The 23,109-nt window shown below is 43.2% G+C and overlaps 1 protein-coding gene across 1 annotated transcript in view; it reads left to right on the top strand.

The window, feature by feature from the left end:
* Positions 1-23,109, top strand: part of MYO16 (myosin XVI) — a 441,248-nt gene that overhangs the window by 65,148 nt on the left and 352,991 nt on the right. Inside the window, exons 4-5 of the mRNA XM_044913335.1 lie at positions 14,453-14,561; positions 21,370-21,494. Of these exons, the coding sequence (XP_044769270.1) occupies positions 14,453-14,561; positions 21,370-21,494 (234 nt within the window). The remainder of the gene's footprint in view (positions 1-14,452; positions 14,562-21,369; positions 21,495-23,109) is intronic.

Raw genomic sequence — 23,109 nt, 5'->3', positions numbered from 1 at the left:
GAGAGAGAGAGAGAGAGAGAGAGAGAGAGAGAGAGAGAGAGAGAGAGGGGATGTCTTATCTGCACACACATGGGAACAGAAGCCCTGGAGTAAATCACATCAACCCATCAAAATGTGAAGTCCAAAAAAGAAAGAACATCTAAAAGAGGGTCCGAAGTAAACCAATTAAAGGACTGTTAGAGAAACCGGAATCTGCAGAGAAGACTGGAAAAGAGAAGCCAGATTTGGAAGGCAAACCGGAAGCGGGTACTGTTGTGAAGTCCAGGGGAAATATGCCTGGAGCATTTCCTTGTGGAATGAGAACTGGAATTAACTGGAGAAGCTAGTCATTCAAACATGGAAAAGCAAACGCTAGGAAAGTTGCGAACTGCATCTCTTGCTCAAATGCAAGGACATATAAACTCTGCGTGGTTTCCCCTTCTTATGTATATAGATATTGCAGTGTGGAACAATTAAAACTGTAATAGAATATGCTATAGACTAAAGAAAGAAGAAAAAAAAAAAAAAAGAGAGGAGCTGGTACCATAAGCTACCAGAGATAAATCACACATGGAGACCATTAGAGCAAGGTATTTAGGGATAGAAAGTATCAACTGCCCATATTCACAGTTTGCTGGTAAACAGACCTGGAAAAGGCTGTATTTTTCTCAGAGCAAAGTATGGAGTGTTCAGATTAACAAAATAAGATTTTTTTCTAAAGATTTATTTATGAATTTTAGAGAGGGAGCCAGAGCATGCGCAAGAGTGGGGGGGAGGGGCAGAAGGAAAGAATCTTGGAGCAGACTCCCTGCTGAGCGCGGAGCCCAGTTCAGCTGGCACTGATCTCAGGACCCAGAAGATTATGACCTGAGTCGAAACCAAGAGTCGGACGCTTAACCAAGTGAGCCACTCAGGCGCCCCCAAAATATCCTTCTGAAAAAGCAGAGTATCCTGACTGGTATTGGAGAATATTACATGAGGCAGGAAGACATTGGCTCATTTCACGCAAGGTCTTAGTGAATGAATATTGTGTGGTTCACACAAAACCATAATATGAAGGGAAGTGAGCAGCTTAGTAGGACATGTAATATAAGCGACTTGCACAATACCTTGAAATTATGTTCAATTTACCCTAACCATTGGGGGCTCTTTACTAACGTGGAACCCATGATTTCTTGTCTTAGCTTTTTCTCGGAAACACTTAATTCAATATACTTGCTTATGAAATTGTATTTTTTAATTGGGTGGTTCACCTTTAATTATATCGTGGCCATTCATTGATTCAAACATCACTCAGGCTCGCTCACCAGATAATCATCGACTTGTCTAAAGTCTTACTCCTCACCTTTGACTTTAGTATATTGGAAACCTGCCATGGACCCAAGAGAATGGTCATATGTTTTCATCTCCTTTCATAGTTTTGTTCATTGTTTACTTTGAAAAATATTTTTCTCAATATAAATATCACATATTTATTGTAGAAAGTAGAAAGAAACCCATAAATGTAAAGAAGAAAATTAACAAGCACTAATAATTCCATCACATAGAGATAATTACCGAATGTTTTGCTGTGTTTTGTAATCTGTCTCTCCTCTTCCCCACATGTTAGAATTTATACAGAACTTATCTGATATTGTGTGTATGTATTGGTAGCCTGTTTTTTTGTTTTTTGGTGCAAAATGGTGGTTTTATTAAAGCACAGGTGTGGGCAGAAAGAGCTGCTGCCCCAGGGTCGTGAGGGGTGCTGATTATATACTTGAGAGTTGGGGGAGGTAAGGAAAAGGGAGGTTTCAAAAGAACCTTCCTATGCTAAAGAGGACCTAGGAGATATGGAGGCCTTGCCATTGTCAAGTTAAGGTTGTTTTTCCCTCTAATAATGATGCTGGAGAAAGTCATTTAAGAAAAGCCAAAGAATAGAAAGGAGAGCTTGAGAACTGGGTAGGGTTAGGCCAACATTTCCTCCCTTTGAGGAAGGGGGACTGACCACACCTTTCTCTAGAAGCCTGTCACCTGAGACTTAAGACCTGTGGCCGAGCTATTTGCTTTTAACTGGCCAGTAGGTGCCCGGTTTTGCTGTTTATGAGAAGAGGTCATCCAAGGGAGAGACGTCTCCCAGGAAGGAAAAGAAAAAGTGTCTGCTTTTACTCACCCTTTGGTGATAGCGTTCACGGGTTTTGGCACCAAAATGATGCGGAGAGCGATGTTCTTGTCTCACGGAGTCGAAGAATGAATCTCGCGGACAAAGGAGAGTGAGTAAAGCTGATGTAGGAAAGACGTTAGGGTTTGAAGCCGATGGCCAAGAAGGAATTCTTGAGACGTCTTGGGGGCAAAATGGTGGTTTTATTAAACCACAGGGCGCCTGGGTGCCTCAGTCAGTTAAGCCTCTGCCTTTAGGGGCGCCTGGGTGGCTCGGTCGTTAAGCATCTGCCTTCGGCTCAGGTCATGATCGTAGGGTCCTGGGTTCGAGCCCACCATCGGGCTCCCTGCTCCGCGGGAAGCCTGCTTCTCCCTCTCCCGCTCCCCCTGCTTGTGTTCCCTCTCTAGCCCTGTTTCTCTCTGTCAAATAAATAAATAAAATCTTAAAAAAAAAGCCCTGGGACAGGACCTGTGGGCAGAAAGAACTGCTGTCCCCCGGGTAGTGAAGGGTGGCTGATTATATACTATGGGGTTGGCGGAGGTAAGGAAAAGGGAGGTTTCAAAAGGATTTTCATATGTTAAAGAAGACTCCCAGGATACCAGAGGCCTTGCCATTGTCAAGTTAAGGTTGCTTTTCCCTCTAGCAAGACATTAACCTGAAGATAGTTGGGAGCTTCCTGGAGGAACATTACATTCTGCCCACTTCAAGGATCTGTCAATGGGCTGCAGGTTATAAGGGCATTTAACTGTATCTAGATTTCCTTCTGGAAGCTAGGTTATTGATAGAAATGCTTTGTTCTTGTAGATTGCTAAGACATTTGTAAATGAGGGAGTCTCCTGTCTTGCAGGATTGTGATCTCTACAAGTTAACTATTTGTTTTTCCTCTCCTTAGCTTTAGGGCAGCCAGGAGTGCCTGAGGAAGGTCACAGAGATCCCATGGCGGGGGAGGGGGTTGTGGGGTGTCAGCTTCTGCTTTGTCCTCAGCTTGCCTTCTGTTCCCTCATCAAAGCGATAGTTTGATTAAGTGAAGGTACAGAAAAAGCTCTCCGGACTGAGAGGGGTCCAGACAGTGTTGCCACTGAGGGCTTTTAGGGATGGTCTTTTATCGAAAGCTAAACGGGGAACTTGAATCCTTTTAACGTCTCCATTGATACCACCATACAGCAAGGACTAGTGATAACACCTTCAATGGCTTACTTTTTAGGGTCTGGTAATTTTCTTGGTCACAAGTAGCTGTTATAAAAAGACCCCACCTCTGACACCTAGGACAGGATGGTCTGGTTTGTTCCCTTATCTCTGGTTTCCCTTCATTTCCTGAATTTTTTAATTTTGTGAGCCTGATCCAATGGCCCCCTACCTCTCTCTCCCTACCTAGCCCCGCCTGTCCCTTACTCAGTAAGGTGTTAACATTAAGACAATTGGGAGCTTCCATGAGGAATGTCACACATATCCAACCCTAGAGTAGGGGAGGGGGGATGATTTGCTGGGTGTCATCTTGTACTTTGTCCTCAACTTGCCTTCTGCTCCCTCATCATTTCCCCCCTGAACAGCTTTGACCCATAAATCTTTAAGGTTGTTGAAGGTGGAGGTCTCATCACCTGTAACGTCTTCCTGCTGGATAGGGCCGTGGAGATGTCCCTACCTATGGGTCAAATTGGTTAGTTGGGGAAAGTATAGCGGGGCTACAAAAGGGGGAGGCAGCTGAATCCAACACAGACAACACCGATGAACCTCCAAGAGTAGAAAGGATCATCTGTCAGCTGGAAGCTGTGGCCGGGACGGGCCGTGGCACTGGGCAAGGAGACACAGGAAATAACAATAAAAAAGGTTAATATTATAATGAGAAAGAGAAGTCAGGATAAAAGACCTTTGACAGTTGACCGTTGATAATTTTCCTCCAGTCCAGGAGTTTAAGGCAGTCACTAAAGGAAGGAGAGATCCTTTAAAGCGCCAATTTGAGTATTCATGTCAGTTAGAAACCCAGAAGTATTTTGGTGGTAATCTGGAATATATACACAGCATTCTAGTTTTACGATAGTGCAAGTTCTACCTTGTGCAACAGTTAAGACATCGAATGCCTTTTTATTTTGTAGAACCACTTCACGCATTTATATTCCTTTAATATTTAATAGAGAAGTGCTAATTTGAGTGTCATTTAGGGCTTTGACCATGTACCTGTTAAGAGTTTCCATGTGCCAAACAACATCCTCCAGTCTCAAAGAGGGAACAAAGATGGATGCTAGGTGGCCATACCAATGTAACACAAAACGTGTCCGCCATTGTTTTAAATTTGGAAGGTTGGCTTTGTTGGTAGGGGCTTTTAATAATGCGTCCATCTTTTTATATACACGTTCTGTCCATCTCCAGGTCTTACAGTTTTCTTCTACAACATTGCTTAGTGATATGCAGTTGGATCATACAAATGTCCTTATAGTTAAGTATTCTCTTATTTTAGACATTCTATACAAATTTTCATTACTTTCTCTATGTTTACGACACTGTTGTTACATCATTTCACAATCCTGGCAATACCTGTTTCATGACATAAATAATTGTTTGTGTGCCATCGTTTTCCCTTTAGGTTTGTATCTCTGTCATACAAGCCGATATTTAGAAAGCCAGAAAACCAGATAATTCTATGGGACTTGTTGGAAGACTTGTCAGATTAGCCATGTCCTTCCCTTCAGCTCTTCCCTTCACATTTTGTTTCCCAGATACAATCACTTTGAATTCTTTTAGATGGTTCCTCTGGTTTTTGTATCTATTTCATGTTAAATAACTATGTTTATGTCGCTATGCGTTGACTTTTCATCTTTAGTCTGGAAGATGGGGATTGAGCTGGTGGTCCCACAACCCTGGGCACCATCGTGTCCGCCCACTGCTATGTGCCCATCAAACTTCTGTCATAAGTAGAAACATGTCCAGACTTCTTTAGTGTGGCTGTAAATGCTAGCCACACCCATTTGCTTGGAATTCTTCAATTTCCCTTTCTTTCTGACCTATTTTGTTTTCTGGACGTGGTTTGTTACCTAGCATGGCAGCAGTGCAACACAAAAGTATGTACATGCTCCCGAAGTAGTAAGTATTGACCTCAGGATGTTCACAGAGGGAGCTGTAAAAATGTGCTCCAATATAATTTCAACTGTTATAAAATTTTAAATGGTTGTAATACAGGTTTTAAAATTTTTATTACCATAAAAATTCACAATCATTAAAATCTCAAAGTACATTTTAATTATAATAAGGGGCTTAATACATAGTTCTTAATGAATGAATGGATTCCCCAGTGGTATTGCCTCCTACATTATCTGCTAACAGTGCAGAAGCAGGAGGAAAGTTGCATGCTTTTAGTTTTCCCTCTGTGCTTCAACAGTGCAAACCCATGGGAAAGTCTCTGCTCCAGACTAGAGATGAATGGATCTTCTGCCTCAGTTCCTTAAGTTTTCGTGATTGTGGGCAGGTGGAAGCTCAGCAGTTCTCTGGTTGGTCTGACTCAAATACAAGAGAGATGGCCTGTGGCAGGAAGATGGGTTCTTCCTTCTCAGCCCCATTCCCTGGTGGTCATCAGGGGTAATTCACTCTGTTACAGGTTTCTTTTTTTTTTTTTTTTAAGATTTTATTTATTTATTCGACAGAGAGAGAGACAGCTAGAGAGGGAACACAAGCAGGGGGAGTGGGAGAGGGAGAAGCAGGCTTCCTGCTGAGCAGGGAGCCCGATGCGGGTCTCGATCCCAGGACCCTGGAATCATGACCTGAGCCGAAGGCAGGCACTTAACGACTGAGCCACCCAGGCGCCCCTCTGTTACAGGTTTCTGCTGGTGCACACCCTACCTGACACCCTCTCTCCCTGACTGTTACAGGGCTTTCAACTGGGATGCCTCAGCTGAGCCTTGGGGAAAGAGGTGGCGATTGAATGTCTTGGGGTTTTGAGGGGTTTTTTTTGTTTGTTAGTTTTGTTTTTTAAGATTTTATTTGAGAGAGAGAGCACGTGTGCATGCACAAGCAGGGGGAGGGGCAGAGGGAGAGGAAGAAGCAGGCTCCCTGCCCAGCAGGGAGCCCGACATGGGCTCAACCGCAGGATGCTGGGATCATGACCTTGACCAACTGAGCCACTCAGGTGCCCCAAGGGCTTTTGAGGTTTAACAGTTTCTTCACCTGTTCCTTTTGGTGGCATGAATATTTCAGAATGAGAGGGATTGCTTTCTGAATGTACCTTATAAAATAGCATTTCTGGGGCGCCTGGGTGGCTCAGATGGTTAAGCGTCTGCCTTCGGCTCAGGTCATGATCCCAGCGTCCTGGGATCGAGTCCCGCATCGGGCTCCCTGCTCCTTGGGAGCCTGCTTCTCCCTCTGCCTCTCTCTCTCTCTCTGTCTCTCATGAATAAATAAATAAAATCTTAAAAAAAAAAAATTATTAAAAAAAATAGCATTTCTGCCGATTGCCTAATTCAACAGTAATAACAAGTGTAAAACGATGCAGGGTACAGAGAATAGGTCGTTCCAAGAACATGAGCCTCTGTCTTCCCTGATAGCATTTGGTGGCCCTTTGGGTCAGTACCTATTATTCTTTTTGTTCAGTGATTTTAGGTTTCATTTTTTGGGGGAGTCTTACGGTTTTGATTGTCTTTTTATAAAAGCAGTTTTCTGTCTTTGTTCTAATTTGTTTGAAGCTTTAGCAGTTCTTTTGGAGATTGTCCTTGAAGACGGCAGAATTGTCATAAAGTTTTCTTTTCATTCTCAAATAATTGGTTGTAAGCTGTAGTGAAGGGTGTAGTGTTTTCCTGAGTCACTGGCTGGAGGACAGACTTTCAAAAAAACTAAGTAGCAAATTACTTGGAAATAAATGAATTGGACAGATTTTTGGGAGATCTCTTTCAGAAGTACCTGTAAGTTTCTACTTAATCTTCCATAAAAGCATTTTGTTACATGTGGGTTCTTTTTAAGGAACAGATTTACAAAAAGTTCCCTTATACATCTCAGAGCACATTGCATTTTTGTCAATAGCAGTGATAATAGAGGGCATTCTGGTATTTTTTTTTTTTTTTCTGGTTTGCATTAGATGCTGCACTTAAAAAACTTTTAACATTGTTGGACCTGCGTATTCTGGGCATGACATTTTAAACGTATTTCTTGCCTTTGACTGAAATTATTTTGCTTCCTCATTGCTGGTTTTGTCAAATATATTATCCGGTAACAATTAGGGGAAAAGGGAAGCAATCAAACCAAATCTACCATCCTCAGCACTTCAAGGAGCTTAGGCTGAACGTCCCTGCCTCTCTCTCTTTCCAGCTGGTTCATTCTGCGCATGCCTTTTGGAACTTGAATTCAGGACCCAGCTAACAGCTGTGTGCAGAGAAGGATGGGTGGTTTAATAGAGTCTAGCTCAGGGTCGTCTTTACAAAGACCGTATTTAGTAAGATATTCTTTCCTTTCCGATTACTTTTGTTACCGGAGCTAGAGTTTATTGAGTGCCCATTGTATGTCAGCACTGTGCTGGGCACCGCATAGGCTTACCCTGAGGCGAACTGGTGTCTCCATCCACTTTGCAAACTGAGGGGCAGAACTAGGTATATGGCCCTTGGTCACAAAACTGGCGAGCAGCACCCTGGCACTCGGCGTGGCTTCTCTGGCGCCAGGCCTCATTTCGTTGTGCCAAGAGAACTTCCCTCCCCCTTTCCTGCTTCCTGTCAGCTCTAACTGTCATGGACTGTTGTGTCCGTGTTTTGCAGCTCCCTGAGTTCTAATGTCCCACTTTCCATTTCTGAACAGTGTCGCCAAATTTACCCCCTCAGTGAATGCAAGATACTGGAAATACACAAACTTTTATGGACTTCTATTTCAGAAGCCCCATGTAGACTTCTTGTTCTTATCTAAATATGTGTTTCTTTCTTTTGAATGTGCATTTCTTGTAGGATAGCAACTTTTATTGTTTAGTTAATACGAGACTCTATGAATAGTTCAGCAGTGAATCTTGTCACGCTTCCCAAACACAGTATTTTTGGTCAAATGAATTCAAAAAATTTGGAGACGATCTTTAACCAGTTGGGGTCTGGGGGACATGGAAGCCTTAAGAAAGAGTTGAGGTGAGCCGTCTGATCCCACAGTACAATTCCCAGTATCCTTAAACTAAAAGCTTGCAGAATGCTATTAGCATGTGTTCTGACCTAAAATAATTGCTCGTGCATTATACATTCGTTTGGGACAACCTTCATTTTTTTTTTCCTGCTAGCACATAATGCAAAATTTTCTACAGAAAGAAGAGAAACCATCTGCAATTCAAAAGCACAAAACATCCGCTCCCAGAATTTTCTATTTTCCTATCATGTTAGATGCCAACATTTTTATATTTAAGTGGGATATTTTGTGGCAGGATATTTGAGGACTGTGTAAATATTCTATTCCTCATCAAAGTTTCCTTCAAACTTCCGCCTTTCCAGCATCCAGGAACATAGTGTTAGCATCCCTTGGTGATTCTCATCTGAATCAATTACAACTAGAGTGAATGCCAGATTCTAACCTTGTCATTCCTCCTGCATGTATTGGTTGGTATTCTGTTGTAAGGAAGAGCCTTTTCTTCTCCCCTCTTTTCAGGTATTCATGTGTTTCTTGATATCAGCCTGCACTCATGGGTTCCTAGCTGTAGTTCTGCTGTGCAGAAACCCGGCCACACCTCACCTCTGCCAGTGATCAAGGTTAATGTCATCCGTGATGGGACCAAGGGACATCATGTGTGTGTCTGATAGGGTACAGTGGGATGAACGTGCCATCCCCTCTGTGCTTTGCCTGCCAAAAACCTTCTTGTAAGGACATATGAGAGAAGGCCTTGAAAAGACAGAAGGACTGTTCCAAATTGGAGGGAATTAAAAAGAAAGGACAACTACACGCACGGGGGGATCATGGATTACCTCCTGAGCCAGGGGAAATAGCTATCACCAATACAATTGGAAAAATTAATGAAATTTGGGTATGCATGGTGGTTTCAATAATAGTGTTTAGTAATGCTGAATTTTCTGATGCAACAACTTTTATGCATGAGAATTACCCTTATTCTTATGAAATACATACTAAAGTATTAGGGGTAAAGGGACATGATTCCTGTGATTCACTTTTAAGAGATTCAGAAGAGGCCCCTGGGTGGCTCAGTCAGTTAAGCATCTGACTCTAGGTTTTGGTTCAGGTCATGATCTCAAGGTCGTGGAATCGAGCCCCTCGTCAGGCTCCACGCTCAGCTCAGAGTCTACTTGGGATTCTCTCTCTCCCTCTCCCTCTGCCCCTCCCCCTGCTCTTGCTCACGCTTGTGCTCCCTCCCTCCCTGTCTCTCTCTCAAATAAAATCAAACTTTAAAAAGAAGAGATTCAGGAAAAATAAAGAGAGAGTGCAAAAAATAGGGGCAAAGTATAAATTGGCAAATTTGGATAAAGGGCAGAGTATTAAGTTTCTTAGGGTTGCTATAATAAAGTACCACAAACTAAGGGCTTAAAGCAACAGAAATTTATTGTCTCATAGTTCTGGAGGCCAGGAGTCTGAACAAGGTGTCAGCAGGGCCACAGGGCTCTGCAGCCTCTAGAAGAGTCTCCTTCCTTATCTCATCCAGTTCCTGGGGCCACCTGGTATTCCTCTGTTGGTGGCTGCCTGGCTACCTCTGTCTTCACGTGGCCACCTTCCCGCCGCGTGTGTATCCCCAGGGCTCCTCATCTTAACTTTCCTAATTATGTCTGCACTGTCCCGTTTCCAAATAAGGAAACATTCACAGCTACTAGGGATCAGGACTTAAGTGTTTCCTTTTTTTTGGCTGGGGGGGGCGGGGGTTGGGGGGGAATGCAATTCAACCCCTAACAGGTACTCAGGAGCTCTCTGTACTGCTCTTGCAACTTTAATGAAACTTGAAATTATATCAGAATAGAGTTACCAGAAAGTGTTAGCCTATAAAAAGTGGCATTTGCTTATTAAGATGCCATCAGGTGCCTCTCATTAAAATTCCAGTATTAATGTGTTAGAGAATTATTACTGAATGAAAGTCTTGGCAGGTATATTCACTGACATTAAGTGGTTACATAAAGCAACCAGTACAAGGTTTATTTACAGGAAAGGTGCACTTATGGGTTCATATGTCATCTGATAGGCAGTAAGTAAGTTTCCTATCTGGCGGGTGGGGGGGTGATATATTTGAGTTCTGTTTCCAATACCAAGGAACATCCGTTAGGACAGGCTGGGGTTTGGGTGCCCTTCCTTAGAGAAAATGTGCTCAGGGCTCCCCGTAGAAACTGTCCAGTCCTCAACCGAAGGAAGTATTTGAGGAGTGGGATTTTGCGTAGATAACATTGATTACTTTCATTTCCCTGATGAAAACCAATCACGATGTGATTGATTGTCTTGAGGCCAAACAGAAGGACTTGCCTCACAGTCTGTATTGTACAAGGATAACGTTTTGGTTGAGCTCTTCTCGCTAATGCAAGTTTTTCTTAATGCGGAACTTCTTCTTTGAGTCAGACAAAGAATAATGACGACTGTCAGTGTAAGAAATTTGACATCTGGTGATCAGGTGTAAGAACGTAGAACTAGGAAGATGTTTTGCACACATACACACCTGTGTGCGCACACACACACCTCCCAGGGCTTAGTGTGCTCACGGGCACTGGATATAAACGAGAAACTATGTGTGTCTACCATCTATTCTCACTCTCGCTATCCTTTTTACACAGCCAGTTCCTAAGCCATCTGTTTTTATAAAGTACAGCGTTCAGTTATTATAAAATACTGTTTAAGCTTTGGAAAACATGTTGTGATGGCTTAGACAGTTGTTCTTGTACAATAAGGTAGGTGCGACCTTGGACACGCTTTGTCCTGTGTTTGAAAATCTAGCCTAAGGCCCTCACGTCATCCTGCTTCTCAGGCCCTTGAATGAAACAGTGGTGTGCGCCGTGAAATGCACACACCGACACATGGGGAAATTAAAGTTTATGTTTGCTTTTGGTGCCCACATTCTGTGCTGAAAATAGGGGAGCCCTGTATCCACGGAAACACTGTGATTAATATGTGGTCAGTTCAGGAGCACTTTGCCCCGGCTTTGATACTCAGCACTGAAGAACCATTTTGGACTCAGCATCCGTGGAATAAATTTGAAATGTGAAAAGAATTTTATTTTTAAAAAGACGTATTTAAGAATATCATGTCTGGAAGAGAAAAAATATTTTAGAATACATATATGTTTTCAAATTTCATATTAAAAAGGGACAATGTCAAGGGGATATTTTTATTGAATGTTTTATTGGCTCTCACTTTGTAAACTTGAGAAAATTCATTTTATGTTACTGAGTGGCTCAAAGTATTTAAAAAAATAAGTACTGGCACAATACGTTATAAATGTTACTAACTCCCAACCCCGTGGGCCGTTTCCTTTCTGCCTGCTGGAAATTAGACCATCCTGATGGTTTAAGGCAGGTCTCTGATATTTTGAGGAGAAGTCTTACTTTGCAAGTCCTCAGCCCCTCAGTTCCAGTGGGATCCATGAACAACTAAAATTGCACACTAACACTTGAGCCAGCCACGCTAAGAATGATAACCAGTCATGAATCTTATCAATGGTGGTTTTTTCCATTTTTGTTTTCTTAATAGATGTACAATTTCAGAAGTGTAATTCCAGATGTAGAGCTTCTCAGGGGATCCTTGAAGACCAGTGTTCTTACTGCATACAGTTCAGCTTGTTTGGGGACCTCTCCCAAGACCAGACGGTCAGGGTGGAGGCGGCCCAGCACCAGGACACCCACAGATGGGGTGCTCTCACCCTGTCCAGTGATGAAAGAAAGAAGAGAGGGAGAAGGAGAAGGAGGGGGAGAGGGAGATGGAGAGAGGGAAGTAGGAAAGGAGGGAGGGAAGGAAGGAGGGAGGGAGGAAGGAAGGAAGGAAGGAAGGAAGGAAGGAAGGAAGGAAGGAAAGGAAAGGAATATTCACAAATATACATGTGAAAGAGCAAAGTCAGGAAATGTAAGTATGCATACAGTGATTTTGTTATTTTCTTTGTGCACCCTTAAAAATAAAAGGGAATTTAGTTAAAAATTATGAAAATTATAGTTCTCTGCTTTAATTTTTAATAATTAGTGTAAGTTCAGTTTTTGCCTTTTTTGGGTTTTTTTTTTTTTTTCCAGTAAACCTTTTTTGGTTCCTAACGTGGGCCAGGCACCATAGCGGGGGCGGAGGGGGGGGGGCTACTCTAAGGGAGGATAAGTTGTGATCTTTGATGAGGGAAGTTTCTCACCCCCAGGGAAGACTAACTTCTGTACAGGGGAGAACACCTGGGAATTGAGCAGCGCAGACTGGTGAGTGATGAATGGGTTGGAATTGCAGTGAATGAGCCCAGCTAAAATACTGAGCTGTAGGTGTCAGCTTCAGACTTGCTTTGTAAGAGCCTCATTACTTCTGGGGCGCCTGGGTGGCTCAGTTGGTTAAGCGACTGCCTTCGGCTCAGGTCATGATCCTGGAGTCCCGGGATCGAGTCCCGCATCGGGCTCCCTGCTCGGCGGGGAGTCTGACCCTCCCCCCTCTCATGTTCTCTCTCTCATTCTCTCTCTCTCTCTCAAATAAATAAATAAAATCTTTAAAAAAAAAAAAAAGAGCCTCATTACTTCTTACAGAGTAGAAATTCACTCCAGGTGCACCATACCCCTCAGCACCGAGTTGTCCTCCTATTTCTTTTTGTTGTTATTGATAATATGTGACTCTTAGTTATATTCACTGTTGCCTTGTATCCAGATGTTTGGCAGAGATAAGATTCTAGCCTGGATGTTTATGCATTGGGGGAAAAAGAGAATGACTTGCTTGACTTCCGCTCATGAGTATTGAAATGGACAATGACAGCCTGCAGTTCTCTCTTTAACAATTGATACTTGAGTAGGTTTGCAAAATCTTACTCTCCTGGTTGGACGCTAAAGGAGAGGACTCATTAGCAAAGTCTGCTGAACAGTACTGCCTCAAGTGATTTCCTTCCAAACTCTGAATGCCTAAAAAAATTAAATGCACAAAGAAGATCCTTTGAAGTCTTAAGGACCTTAAACTTACATGTTTCCTTAGCTAAGTGAAAATCTGCATTATAGAACTTGATTTGTTCAAATACAGCAGTATCTTTATATGATTATAGAAAATCGAATGTGCTGCACTCTGGGTGGTGAGGGGAGCGGCATAGTTCTCTGCAGGGCAGATAGCAAGATATAGAAGATTTTGCCACTTGGATCTACTTTTAGTTGTGTCTTCACAGGATATTTAGATCAGTCCTGTGGAAACGCTGTGTGGAGTCGGTAAGCTATAGGAAAGCTGTTTGTTTAATACAGGTATAGAATAACAGAAGGCAAAATCCCCCGTTTTAGTGTATGAGATTATGAATGTCACACATCTTTTCATGAAACCTTAGGAATTCAGAGAGTATATGAACTTTAGTAACATTGCAGCACAGAATTGTATTCAGTAAAGAGAATAGGGGAAGACTTTCCTTGCCTTGACCTGAGTTCAGTGACTCGTGATTGGGAGGTGAACGGGGAGTCTTGGTCAATGGGTACGTGATCACGCCATGCCCTTGGAGAAGAGATGCAAGCCATGCCTGATAAATATTATGGAGCTCATTAAAGATTTATGTGAGCAAATTTTTTTCAAAGGGAAAGTACATCTGTCATTGTATTTAAGCTGGAATGGGCGGCGAGGTGGGGCATGCATCCTCAGAGTTGCTTGATGAAGGGTGCTTTGAAGCTAAACAAGGTGTCATGGCCATATTTAATGTTCTTCATCCATTGATATCTACAGATTGTGCTTTTTTCAGAAAACAGTTTCTGGACAGAGGAAAAAAAAAGACAAACAGCCAGAAGCCATTAGTCCAAGCCTTTATTAAAACATAGTAGTGTGAGACTAGCTCTCAGATGACTTCCTGTGGAAGAGGTGCTTGAGAAGCTTTTAGGATAGTTTGGGGAAGATGGGTCAAAGTTCACAGAAAAGTTCTCCATGGAGACTTTCCGAAGGCATTGGGAGTTCCTGCTGTGTTAGAAACAAGACACAGGGGTGCGGTTGGCTCAGCAGTCATGGACTGGATATTTGGGGTTTAGCGAGAGGGGTGGGGAGAAGTAGTCAGGGCTAAGGTCTTGCAAAGGTCCGTTTTTAGCCTATTGGAGTTTCTCACAAAGTAATTGTATTTGTCTTGCAACGTAATTACAGTTTCCTACAGGGTTCTCCAGGGTTGTATCTAATACAGACTTTTCTGGACCTGTTTCTCCACTAACATAGAAGTAAAAGTTTTGATCTGCTTTCTTTGCTAACAATATACATCATTTTCTGTTTGTTCTTTTTCATTTACAGGCTGGAGCCAACGTCCTTCTCCAGGATGTTAATGGAAATATCCCATTGGATTATGCCGTAGAGGGGACAGAATCCAGTTCTATCCTGTTGACCTATCTGGATGAAAGTGGTAGGCGGATGCTTTGAGAAACTGTACAAAGATTTAAAGACAGCATGGTAGAATTACAAGTGCATACTTATTTTTTAGGCATGCTCACATGATTGCAGATGGATGTGCTTTCCCTAGATTGCATAACGTGAAGTCTGTCTTTCTCGATAACATTTCATTGTTCCCACCGCGGTGCATTGTTGATTCAGTCAATGCCATTTTGCAGGGCAGCAGAAATCCAGAGGCCAGAAATGAAGGAACATTTTAACAAGCATCTGAAGTCTATAATTAGTGGCACTGGGTTTGTAATTATAATCTGTTCTCCACTGGGAGGGCAAAGGAAGTAAACCAGCACAACTGAATTTTGAGTTAACGAGAGCCAGGTCATCTGAAGTGTATTCTCTTAGGAGCGGGTGGTCATTGCAAGAAGGACATGCCCGTGAGTGAGGGCTTAAGTCAAGGGCAGCCTGCAGAGCATCCCAGCACCCACTGTTGGTGACACGTGGAAACACCAGTGTTGGAAGCAGGCACCTGGGTCACGGTGCTAGCCTGAAGAGATGAGCCCCAGCTCCCAGCTATATCTCCTGACAAAGAGTGTTTAATTGCACAGACTAAACGTATAATTTCACGAGTAAGTTCAGCACTGGCAAAGTGGGGGGTATCTGCAATCCTGAGCCCAATATGGTATTAAGCTGAAGAAGTCTGCCACTTTTTTTTCCTTTCTGTTTAGGTATAAATAACAACAAAGAAACTCCAGTCCCTTCAAGTATGATCTTTTGTCAGAGAAAAAGTTTAAAAAATTTTAAGAGCCACACAGTGCTTCTGACTCTGTCCTTCTTGCTTCTAAGAAAAGCCCTCACATCTGCCTCTTTGTTCCCTGCGCTCTTTGCCTCCTCCAGATCCCTTGTATCAAAAGGTTTATTCTGAGGATGGCTTAGAATAATAATAATTAGTACTTAGCAGCCACCGAGTTCTTAAAAAAAATTATCTCATTAATTCTGAAAGCGGGGTGAGTACCAGTATCTTCATTAGGGACAGTGTGAGCCGGGCTGTCCTACCGAAGGTCACAGAGTCTCCGGCTGGGGTGACAGAGGCAGCGTGGGGGAAGGGGTGTGGCTCCCGGCTCTTCTCCTCACTCCTTGTACCTGCTCCTTACGTGAGGGTCACATTCAGATCTTTTATCCGCTTGTCAGCAGTGACTCCTTGGGGACAGATTTCATCACTTCTAAGGGGAGGGAAGCCTGATGTCATGCACATCCCGCGGCTGCAAAGTTCATTGTTTGGACCTTTGCAAAATTGGACTGGCGGTGCCCACTTCTGAGTTTGCACGCAGAACTCAGTTGTGTAGTATTAGCTGAGTCAGCTCTATTTAACACCTTTCTGCTCTAATTCTTCTGAGTTTCTTGTAGCCACCGTGGTAAATATTTCTCTTTGAAAATTAAAATCAAGTATCTTTATTTGCAAAAGAACTCACCTGACTGATAAGCCTTTCCAATTCATCCAAGGATTTTGTTTGATAAGAAATTTTAGTATTTGCAAAAGCAGTATTATCTACCCTCTATAAAGAAAAATAAGTGTATTCCTTTGGGGGATTGATTTAATTTTTTATTTTTCATTTTTGGGTAGAGAGAGAGAGAGCAGGGGTGGGGGAATCAAGGGGAGACGGGGAGAGGAGAGAGAGAGAGAGAGAGAGAGAGAGAGAGAGAGAGAGAGAGAGAGAATCCTCAAGCAGACTCCCCTCTGGGCACGGAGCCTGACACAGGGCTTGATCCCACAGCCCCAAAACCACGACCCCAGCTGAAACCAAGAGCCAGATGCCAACCAGCTGAGTCACCCGGGCGCCCCATGAGGTTGATTTTAAACGTGGTTAAGGGAGAAGAAAGAGGGGGGGAGGCATTGACTCTGAATGGTTAGGAGAAAATCTGTCACGACGCTGGCTGTCACAATCAGTTTGTAACATGCATGTTTGCTGGAACAAACTCAATTTAGTATCTCCTCAGTTTTTAATGCTGTTTTCCATTTGTCCCTGCCTCCCACCCCTCTGCCCCCCCTCGGGTCATTCAGTCTGCTCCCCGTTCCTGCCAGGGTCCCTCCTCCGTGTCTGTATGAGCTGCCACGCTTGCCGGGAATACTGTCTCATTCGATTTATTCTCTGCCCCCTCGTCGGTGTGCTTTTAGAGTTATCCGCTGTGACAGCGTGGGCTGATAGCCTCAGAAATTTCTAATATCCCACGACAAGATCGTCATTACTATTTGGCTCTTGGTGTTTCCGCACTGCATTCTTAATAGCTGGGTGGTTGCAAGTCCTTGAACTTTCCGTGCGCCTCCTACAGTTTCCGCACCGAGTACTTATCACACCGTCCCATCAGGATGCATGTGGCAGGAGGCAGGCGAGGTCGTGAGCAAGCTGATTACATGGAAAATCACTGGTCACGGTCCTAATTGTACTGTTGCCGCCGACACACACTGTCCATCCGGGCACAGCAGTTAACCTCGGCTCACCGCCTGAGCTCCCCGGGCTGGAAAATGAGACAACCCGGAGCGCCGATTGAGCGCGTGATGCATCTTGGCTCTGCTGCGCGAGGCGAACCCACTGGCTTTCGCAGAAGGCAATGGGTTATAAAATGATCCCGCAAGGGAAGAAAGCGCCGCAGGGGGAGCACAGGGTGGTCTGGGACGGATGCACGGCTCGGGGAAGAACATCTGCTTTCCACTCTGCTCCCTGTGTTTCATCACCCAGCTCCCTCTCTTCCTTCCATGGACATCCATCCTTTTAGAAGAAGTCGATCCCATTTGTTCTTCTGAGCTCCTGGTCTCCTCTACCAAGCCCACTGAAGTTCAGCTTCTTCTGCTGCTGGAAATGTCCCTGCAGGGATGGCCATTTCCTCCTTGGCTCTCTGTGGGCGGATCACCCTTCTGTGCTCACTCGTCTCCCTGTGACCCCCATCCCACTGTTCTGTGCACCCTCGTTCACCTGCAATGATTGTTTGTACTCTTCTGCATTCTCCTTGAGCTTTCACTTAGTCTCCTTTGGAGACTTGCACGTGCAGACGCCAAAATATGGATGATTGCCAGAGCTTTTGTCTTTGCATATCTTCTTCCAGCCTGCCGCGTGCTATTTTGGGCTTATTTCACCCCATTCCTTGTGTGGTGACCATCTGCCTGCCCCCAGGAATACTCCTGCAGCTTAGCTATCTCTGAAGACCTTCTGCTCTGCAGTGTGCAATTTTTAATAAAGTTAAAGTATCAGACAATTTGAAATAACATGTCCAGTATGGAAATTACCGTTCTCCTTGTGTACCCTATCCATAGTCTGTTGTACCCTTTAGCCAGGAATCCGACCATCTGAATGTCACTTCTTTTTTCTAAGTCTCTCACATTGAATTGTCACCAAATTTCATAGATTCTGCTTCCCTGACCTCCCTCTGCTACATCCCCATCCCTCACTGATTGTGCGGTTGCTGCCTTAGTTAAAACCCTGGGTTGTCTATTTTTGGAACAGCCTCGGAAACTGGCTTAACCCCCCCGAATCTTCACAAGACTCCCAGATTCATCAGTGCACAGTGCCCTCGTGTATTTCGTCTGCCTAATAAAGTTCATTCAGAATGCTGTCCCCGCACCACCGTCTTGGGAATCACCCACTGTTAGGGTGGTGGTGTGTCCCAGGGTGCCTGGGACAGTCCCACATGATGCCTCTGGTCAGGATCGAGGGGAAGGGATTGGGGGCAGGGCTCAAACACCCTTTTGGCTTGAACGTGTTTATTTTTCTTTGCTAGAACCAGCTTCCTTTTGTTGCCTGCCCAGAGCAGCCTTGTTGGATTTAGCAAGCTTAGGAAGCTTCCGATGGAGACAAAACGTGGAGTTGGGACTTCTAGGAGCTGAGAGAGTGCCGTGCCTCCATCAAGGGGCTGGTCGTGTGGGCACAGTGGTACAGTATTATCTGAGCTAGCAGCGCCGAGTCCCCTCCCCGAGTGCCCCCCACCGAGCCCCCCCCGAGTCCCCCCAGGGAAGAAGGGGTAATGGAGAAGAGGAAACATGGAATTGTTACAAAAACAATGTTATCGTGAGAGGGACAGTTAGGGAGATGAGTTACCACAGGGTTTGGACTGACTTGAGGTGTTACTGCGATTTCAGTTCTGCACATGCACCTCCTGATGGTTCAGATGTAATCAGGCAATAATATTAGCAGCACGTGGAATCACTTGTGAATTTCAGGAAAATGATGTTTTTCTTATTTCCTAAAAGAAAAAAAATTACCAAATTCCTGTCAAAATGATAAATCTAATCAGGACTTCTATTAATGGTTTTCAGAAAACAAGATGAAAATAAAACTTAATTTCTTTGGAAAAAAAAAAAAAAGACAGGCTTGGCCAATTGCCCATTACAAAATAGACTTATTATGCCCATAATAAGTCTTGGCTCTTTTTCTCCTGGAGCAGCTTAAGAAGTTTGCTTGACCAAGAAAAGAAGGGATTTCTGTTCTGTTGTCTTGCTGAAAATAGACTTATGCTTTTTTCCTGAACATATAATGAAAATCTGAAATCACATTTTACTTGGTATCATATTTGGTTCAAAATTAAGTTTTAAAATAGTAAGATACAAGGTCATAATATTCCCCTCTGATTCCTTCACAACAATGGCTAAAATAGATTGCTTTCTCATGACACATCGTAAGTGAGCTGAAATGAGTGATCTCTAATATGTTTTTAATTTGTCTTTTATCTTTGAGCCCTGTTCTTCTATTATTCAGTTTTAACCATGTGCTTAAGTAATTCTCTAAAAGATACACACCACTCCCATAAACACTGCCGCATTATAAAAGTTAGAATAATGTAACCATCAGATTCTTCTGCTGCTTCCAACTGTGCAAAATTGAACACTGACATTTGAGAAATAATATTTTCCAAAATTAACTCACATGTTCAATTCCATCATCCTAAAAATAAGAAGAGAGTGATAGTTTTAGTTGGTTCTTAACAAACCTCAAAGCAGCTCCTAGGGGAAATCTGTTCGTTCTTCCAACATGGCGTGTGGAGATTCCAAAGCTGGTCATTGGTGCCCCTTCATGTCTCTACTAAGATGGGTTTACTTTGGACAGAGTATTTTGAAACAGCCCACGTTATTCAGATAGTGCATTCGGCTTTATTTTGTTTGCTTCTTGCCTGCCTCTTTATGACAAGAGGCATAATGAATGGCACGTAAGCCCTGCAGTGGGGAAGCTGAGTACGGATGAGAGCTCCCGTCTATTGAGTGCTGGCCACAAGCCAAACACAGGGCGGGGTGCTTTCTGTGTTGTTTGTAACTCATCCTCATAACAACTAGTGAAACAAAAATTATCAGCCCCATTTTGCGCTGGAGAAAGTGAGGCCGAGGATAAGTTACCTTCTCCCATTGGCACTAGAAGTAGGTACAAGACCCAGCACTAAAACCCAGGCAGCCTGACCCCTGAGGCCATGCTCTGCTGTTCAGCCTGGCTCCGGGAGAGAGTTGTGCCACGAGGCGGAGGTGCTGGGCTCTGAGGGGAAAATGATGGCAGGTGAGCAACAGGCTGGATGCTCTCTGCCCCATGGACAGATCCTATAAATAGTGTCTGTCGCTTCTTTACTCCTTTGGGATGTGTATTATTGTCGGAGTGAGTGCAGATGTGGAAGATCCGACAGGTTAAGTTTCTTTCCGAGTTGCCCCAGGGGAGGTCAACCACAGACTGGCATGACCAGGGGGACTGCTCCCGGTGGCCTTGGTGCTCTGGTCCCCTGCATCCCGCCCACCTCCACATTTGCCGCAAGGACTCAGTCAGATGGGAGAGGGAGAGAGTGCTGGTTCATAGCAGCCACTGGCTGAGAGGCAGATGTTAATGGTCATCATCATCATCATCATCATCGTCATCATGATTACTTTCCCTGACAATAAGGTGGATTATTTCCCCTTAGTAAACACCTGTTCTGTCCGGGAACCCATGCTGGGAACAGAATGCATAAATGTGAAGGTACGAGCTACCGTGGAGATTCACGATCGTGAAAGCTCAGGTTAAAATGAAGGCTGTGCTGATGTATGGACGGGCAGTGAGCAGACCTGACTTCTCCGTGGCCACATCCACCCCCCTCAGTCAAGTTGGACAGCCAGTTCTTCACTCCGCTTTAGTTGATTCCTCTTTATTAACACAAACAGTCATGAAATGCTTGATTGGAGAATCTCTTTAAATGTGTTTTGAAAGCTCTTGAGATAGATGGGAACGTTGTGAAAATATCACCAGGAGATTCCGTACACCCTTCACCCAGTTTCCCCACATCACCAATCTACACGGCCTCACTGTGTTGATCCAAACTACGGAGTTAGCGTGGGTACAATACTATTCACCAAACTATAGATTTATTCAGATTTTTCCAGTTTTCCCACCATAGGCAGTTTTCTGTTCCAGGATACCACATTGCTTTTGGAAGCAACTCTTTTGGCCAGGAAATGATAGAGAACAAAAACTATATTTTCTAACTCACTTCAGTTCAATTCAAACCGTTTAAAATACTTTGGGCAGTGTCCCTTGATGATTTATATACTAAACCAGAGATGCAATGAGAGCCTGTCATGGATAAGGCATCATATCACATCTTTGGGATGTAATAAGAGGAAAATTATTCAAGACTGTATTCTAGCTGAAAATAGAATGCATGCCGAGAAAAACAATTATACAGACTTTGAGTGAGAATTCAAAGTGGAAGAGGGGCTTCAAAGAGGAACCTGTTGAAAGAACAGTAAGATAAAGCTAAGGGTTGACTCCCAAGTGGCTGAGAAGCATCTCTGCCTTCTGATTGAAAGGCTGTTTTCCTCCTAGGAGTGGATCTGACCTCGCTGCGCCAGATGAAGCTTCAGAGACCATTGAGCATGCTAACGGATGTCAAACACTTCTTATCAGGTGGTGGAAATGTCGATGAGAAAAATGATGAAGGGGTAACTCTGGTAAGTTTATGTAACTGACTCCAAAAGATAGCTTAAATAGAGAATTTCAGTTGATTTCTATGCATAGAATTGGGTACAATTAACTTATAAAAATGTCTTTTTTTTTCTGATCGTAGAAGTACTACCTATTTTTTGTAAAAATCTTGAAAACACCTAAGTATGCAAAAGGAAAATAGAAATCACATATGTCACCGCTCAGAGAAAACCAGGAGTTAGGGGATGATATATTTTCTTCAGGACTTCCTTCCATGTATGTTTAAAAATTGGGAATAATTTTTATGCATTACTTTGTCAGTGTGGTATCTGAACTGGAACTTATAGGATAATGTTTTCATTTTAATTTTAAGAGAAACAAATTATGGGTTACTCTGGTGAATGAATTTCTAAATCCGAGCAAAATCATGTCATTACTTTTTTTATAGCTATCAGGCACAGTTGCAGTGATGTAAAAACAGTATAATTAAATTGGATTAATTCTAATATAAGCGTAATGTCTAATCATGAAAATAAGAAACATTTGGACTATTGACCCATAAAATGTACTTGAACTGGGCATGCTGGTGTTAAAGTTAATTGCAGTGGAACTAAATGTATTGAAGCTCAGGGACGAAAATTGAGAGAAATTAAACTAGCAGACGGGACTATGATGCTTGAAGCATGGGGTGCATAAGAAGTGTCAATTTCTACCATGGAAAAAATAAGGTGTGAGGTTGAATACAGTGATGAGAGAAGTGACTTGTTTAAATGGATAAAAGTGGTGTGAGACCTGATTCAATTTTAGATTTATTAAATGCAAATCAAGCACTTTGAGACCTCTAGATAGAATAGTCTTCCTAGATACTGATTTTGGACTTTGGAATATAAATTTCAAAAGACTTTCAAAAAAACATAATGCCAAGTTATAAGCAAAGAAAACAAAGTATGTTTAGAATTTACTGAAAAATCACACCTTCAAATGGAAAAATATTCTAATTACTCTATCGAGGAACTATTAATTAACCACCTCCTGTGAACAAAATAATAATGAACAAAACCACAAAAATCCTTTTTTTTGTGGGCTCACATTTCATTGGGGAAGGTACATAATATACAATATAAATGAGCTAAATATATAGCATATTAATAATGATAAATGCAAAGGAGAAAATAATAAAACGAGACAGGGAGGTGCTGAGCGTGTTGTTGACATTTTGGAGGCACACAGGTCAGGTCTCACTGACAAGGAATTTTGAGTAATCTGAGAGAGGTCTGCACACACCACAGGTGTGCATAGGAGCATTTCAGGCTGAACAGTGGTGGGTGCAAAGGCCCTGTGGCAGGGGTGGGTGTGTTGGTGATTTAGAAACAGCACAGGGGCCTGTGAGTCTAAGCAGAGTAAAGGAAAGGAGGGAGGTAGCTGGCCCAGATCCTACAGGGTCTGTGTACCCGTGTGAGGATGTAGTTACTCAGAGTGTGACAGGAACATGTTGGAGGGCTCTAAAGAGAGTGAGACGTGGTCCTACTTCAGTTCTAAAAGCATCACTCGCTCTGACTGCTGTGTTAAGGATGGACTGTCAAAGGGCAGGGCTGATGCTGAGAGTTTAGGTAAGAGGCTTTTCCGGTAACCCAGAGGTTG

The sequence above is a fragment of the Neomonachus schauinslandi genome, chromosome 3 (genome assembly GCF_002201575.2).
Source record: "Neomonachus schauinslandi chromosome 3, ASM220157v2, whole genome shotgun sequence".
In the NCBI taxonomy this organism is placed as follows: Eukaryota; Metazoa; Chordata; class Mammalia; order Carnivora; family Phocidae; genus Neomonachus; species Neomonachus schauinslandi.
The sequence above is the reverse complement of the archived record's forward strand: the minus strand, read 5'-3'. Positions and strand labels throughout refer to the sequence as shown.